General features: G+C 37.2%; 1 protein-coding gene across 2 annotated transcripts in view; it reads left to right on the forward strand.

Moving 5' to 3' along the window:
* kif5aa (kinesin family member 5A, a) overlaps positions 1-4,453 on the forward strand; it is a 50,036-nt gene extending 45,583 nt beyond the window's left edge. For both annotated transcript variants that reach the window (XM_016231613.1, XM_016231614.1), the window contains exons 25-29: positions 1,069-1,210; positions 1,294-1,358; positions 3,588-3,615; positions 3,799-3,886; positions 3,978-4,453. In XM_016231613.1, the coding sequence (XP_016087099.1) occupies positions 1,069-1,210; positions 1,294-1,358; positions 3,588-3,615; positions 3,799-3,877 (314 nt within the window). In that variant the 3' untranslated portion in view covers positions 3,878-3,886; positions 3,978-4,453. The remainder of the gene's footprint in view (positions 1-1,068; positions 1,211-1,293; positions 1,359-3,587; positions 3,616-3,798; positions 3,887-3,977) is intronic.
* Positions 4,454-5,240: the final 787 nt, after the last annotated feature.

Below are 5,240 nucleotides of genomic sequence, written 5' to 3' on the forward strand. Positions count from 1 at the left end.
TAGTAATGACTAGTTAAACTATTATGGCCAAACTATCACGCCAATAAACACAGTAATAAACACTGAAAGTCAAGATTAAAATGTGTATTATAGCGAACTGACAGGATTTTACCGTCTTTGATTTAACGTTACCGTTTTGATCCACGTCCTCAAGCACCATTTTGACTAACGTTAACTTAGTTCAGTTCCCGGTTTTGCCGCTCATCAGTCGCTGCTCAATGTTATGAGAACATACTCGGACAAAACCCTCCAGTTTTAAAAGAACACATTCCAGTCAGTTTTAAAAATCTCTCTCCTCTTCGTGTCGATTAGTTTTCTTGTATTTTCTACACATATTCCTGTCATACACGGATAGACTCGTCTCATGCGCCATTCCAGTTGTTTCCAGTTCGCGCTCACCACATTCACTGCTGCAGTTTTAAAGGAACACAGAGAACACACAGAGCCGTTCACGTTTGAACTCACGTGACTTGCTGGCTGCATGCTCTCATTCACGTCCTCCACATTCATAACCCAGCAACGTCGGGTTACTTATTACTGATATCAACCCAAATTGGGTCAAATCAAGCCAGCTTCCTAACCCAACAGTTTCAACCGAGCGTTTGGATTCAAACAATTACCAGTGTGTTTTATATGTGTAGGCTATAAAAAGGTACACAGTGTATGCTTTTGCTTAATCGCTTGCAAATATAAGATTGTTAGGTCATACATACCCCGTTATATTAGAATAGGTACCCCTCAGTTACAAAATACTTAGGTACAGTATAAATAATTAGCAATTTTACAGATTATTACTCCTTTATTCCCCAAACTTTGAATATTGTTACCTTATACCTACACGGAGGTACTGAATAGGTACACTATAATTACAAAAAAGTTACGCTGTAAATTCTGTTTACTTGCGCAGTACATTGCGGGTTGTAATCTAAAGCGTTACCATTTACTTGAATATTGATTGTCTTTTGAGCCACCACTAAACAGTGGAAGAGAACAAAAACTCCATGAGGAAGCAGCAGACAAGATTATATGAATAATATTTCTGTTCTGTTTTGTGTGTGACCGCTGTAGCTAAGCCAGTGAGACCTGGACACCATGTTGCAGCCACGTCTCCCACCAGCTTCTCCTCCACACGCGCGAGTAAACCTGCCACATCCTACAGCAACACTCTCTTCCTGCAAGAGGAGAAATCTGCTCCTCAGAAAACCAACACGTGAGTGTCTGTCCTCCCTGTCCACTTCCTGTCTGTCTGCCTGCCGTCTTCTTCTCCATTCACCTGCCGTTTGTTCATTTCAGTGTTGGGTACAGCACTGTGAGATCCATGGACATAATGAGCTCCTGTCCGCTCGACGTGGAGAACGGTAAGCGTTTGCACTTTGACTGCACTAAAATCATTTGTCCACTCAAAGTGCTGCTGGTACTTCAGGTATGCATTCAGGTATTTGTGACTGTAACCTAGTTTAACACCCAAAGTCATTTCATTCAGTCCTTACAAACTGCTCTTTGATGCAACAAAGTTTAAATGTTTAGGATAAATAGTACTTGATGTTTTCAATTTGATAGTTGTAAATAAAATCATTTCTACCACTATACTTAATTGAAAATCTACAACATTAATAGCAGTAATTTCTTGTTTAAATCAGCCAGGTGTTTTGAAGCACGAACTTATAATCGGAGTGATCTAGTTTTGTTTTGTGTCAGTTTACCCAGGGATCTTGTTATTGTTAAATCTTTGCCTGGCATAGATGTACCTTGTCTTTGGGCCTCTGACGTTCAGGACCATCAGGTTTAAAGAGCTGGGGCCTCATTTATAAAATGTGCGTACACACAGATTTGATCTTAACGTGTGCATATGCTAAAATCCTTGGCAACGTTCAGATTTATAAAAACGGTCTTTGACGTGGAAAAGTACTTACCGTCACGTCAGGCTCTGAGCAGGCGTACGCACTTTTCCTTGTGGCAAAGTCGAGTACTGCAGCTATTTGAACATCTAAGCTGCAATAATAATAAAAGCACCGAATTCATCATAAACAACAAAGATGCAGTGCAAGAGTTTTTGCGAGATTAAACTGACCTTTTTAGTAGCCTAATGTTGAGAGTTCTTTACTTGCTTTCTGTACACAGTTTATTCCATGTTGTTTTTTTTTGTTATTTTATTTTACAAGAGAACTTGCGAAGTCTTGATTTTTTACTAATGCGTAAAATAGAAAAAAAATGCATAAACGCATCTCCGACTGTTTTGTCTGTGTAGCTTATAAGATAACGGTTTTAATATATTCTATTCAATAACATTGTTAACTATTTTTATTTATAACATCTGCTGCTTTGCTTCTGTGAAAATGAATAGAGACATCAGCCTTAAACTTTGTTTTTGTCATTTACATCAGTGATATTTGTATAAAATACACTATATATTTTTGTGTCAGTACATTAATGGCACATTTGAGCAGCATTACTAAACTGTGTAAATATAAAGAAAATGCCAAATCACATTCAGGTTTTTTCAGACCGGAGACCATAATCGTGTAATAATTTATTTTATGTTTTTTCTTATGTTTTTATGTTAATTCAATTATGTTTTTTAAAGTTTTGCAAGAATTTCGTGATACTAAACTTTTTATTAGTGGTCATAGCAAGTGATTTTAAAAGTAGGATGGCACACTTTTTATAAGATGACTGAAAATTTGACTTGAATTCGTAGTTTATTCTTACTTTCGGAAACCAAATTGTTTTATAATTACTACTACTATTATTATTATTATTATTATTATTTCTGTTGTTTCTAGAAGTAGTAATTTTGATAATAGTCAATAGAAAAAATATAACCACACACACATTGTTTGTCCACAGAATAATTACACATTATTAAATAAAAAGCGTCCCCTCACGAACCTCTAGCTCCGCCAGCAGGAGCTCAATTTCAGACTCAGTAAAGTTTTTTTCTTCTTTGTGCTCGTCATTCTCAAGCATAGAAATTCGGATATTGGCGTGTGCTCTTTTATATGGTAATGATATTAATTAGGGGGCATTTACAAGGCGGAGATCTGACACCAGTCAGCTGCGCACAATTTCAAGATCATTTGTGATTTATAAATGTCACATCTGGATGAGAGGCGTACACACGTGTTTTTGTGCGCACCTTCGTTTTCTCTGAATCGCACTTACGCACTTTTGAGAAATGAACAAATTTAGGATGGTTTATACTCAACATTTTATAAATGAGGCCCCTGGTGCGGAGCCATTATTTCAAGCCCAGAACCAGCTTTTCTTAACCACCTTATTTTTCAAGGCAGAAAGCTATTTTCAGTGAACGTGCAAGACTTCCTATTCAGTAGCTACTTTTGGTAAATAACTTGAACAAAAAGTGTAGTACTATTTGCGCTACAAATAAATCATATGATAACAAATGCCAGTTTGCAAAATATAAAGCAGCGTATAGCAGACTGTTTTTGTGTATAGCTAAAATAACTGGAAGTGGATGACACTGGGTGCCTTGCACATTTACCTTACCCACTCTTACGCTAAAAAAAACAAAATGTGTTTGCTTGTAACTGTAGTAACATTTTATTCTCTTGCTTTATGCTTTTCAGGAAATAGCACAGATATTAATGATAACAGGTAAGTAAACTATATATATTGTGACGATATGTATTGACTGACTTTAGACAAAACTCGATTGCAATTTGTCTGTTCAAGTCTAAACAGAGAATTTTAATTTCAGCTTTGAAGTTTTCATTAGCTTGCGTTTATGTGCACTTGATTGTGTAGAGTACACTTACGCTCACTGCCTCTGTGTTTCAGGAGCGATGTTCACTGTGGCGGCATGGTGGACGATGCTTCACAAATCTATATCATGCAACAGGAGACTGCAGCCAGTTAATCGTTTAATGTAAGCCAGCACATATGCATATAATGAGCTAAGAATCTACTGTGTTCATCAGTGTGCTCTGCAGATTCTCATTTTGTCCCGCTTTCTCCAGATATTCCAGTTGTGTGCATGCAGCCATCCAGCCCTCGCCATCTTCGTAGAGCTCCAGAACTTTCATTCCTAGACGTCTTGGCTCTGTAGCGTCTTATACTGTATGGAATATATCGTTCATGCAGTCATATCACGTATCCCGTCTCATGTATCTCACTGTTGCATGTTTGTCTGTTTAGTAAGAAAACCGCTCATAGGTTGTAAATGAACCCTCACATACAGTAGATATTTGAATACACACATCTGTATTGCTTGCTTTATAATACAGGAGAGTACTAGAAAGAACTTCCCTTTAGTCTTGCTGAGCCTTAAAGACAGATGGTTTATTATATTGTGAATGTGTGTGCGTGAATACACACTCCAAGATTCACATATAACAGTGTGTGTGTCATCATGTAGATTTTGATACATATTATATTCAAGTACTGACTACCTCCAATTGTGAAAAAAATAACATTTTCAATTATGTTTGATTTGCGTCATATTTGTTTTCACATCAAAAATGATTGGGATGAAAAATTGTTGTGATATGTCAAGAGAACATATCATAGATATTCACAGATGCTGCGGCTCTAAAACGCCCCAAATGCCTCCGTTATTCTGCCAAAGGCTCTGACCAATCACAGCTCTGATTTCTCGCTCCAAATCCTGATCAGCCAGTCAGGATGACAGAATGAAGAGCCGTGTGATCTTTCCCTGCAGGATCCTGTAAGCTCCGCCGCTTGGTCTGTCAGATGAATGTGTGACTCCGTTATTTACACTTCTTCAGTTCTCTTTCAGGATGTCTTTAGACAGATTCACTTCACTTGTATATTTAGCAAGACAAGGCCGTATAAACTGTATTATGATGAAGGTTTAATTATAGATTTAGTTAGCACTGAAATGTTCGCTTCTCACACTTCTTCCCTAATTCAAACCTCTGTCGTCACCACTAGAAGTGAAAATCTCACTTCAGAAACAGATGAAGAGCGTTTGTGCAATAGGTCAGCTGATTTACTCAAGGTATCTTTATTGAAGGTTGTTTTATGTGACATATGTACAGTGTGCTAGTTTGCTGGAAGCCAATCCGAGAAATAAATGTAATTCAAAGAAAACTGTGATTCTTTGTGTGTGTGTCTGTACCTACTTAACCATATATTGAGTACAAATTTGTACCCAAAAGTGAGCAAAACTTAAATAAAATCTCCAAAAACCTTCCTTTGGGGATGTCCTCTTTTGTAAAACTGGTAATATATTATTGACTTATGTGACTTGATGCCATGAT

This window comes from Sinocyclocheilus grahami, unplaced genomic scaffold (genome assembly GCF_001515645.1).
Source record: "Sinocyclocheilus grahami isolate Dianchi unplaced genomic scaffold, SAMN03320097.WGS_v1.1 scaffold396.1, whole genome shotgun sequence".
Taxonomy (NCBI): domain Eukaryota; kingdom Metazoa; phylum Chordata; class Actinopteri; order Cypriniformes; family Cyprinidae; genus Sinocyclocheilus; species Sinocyclocheilus grahami.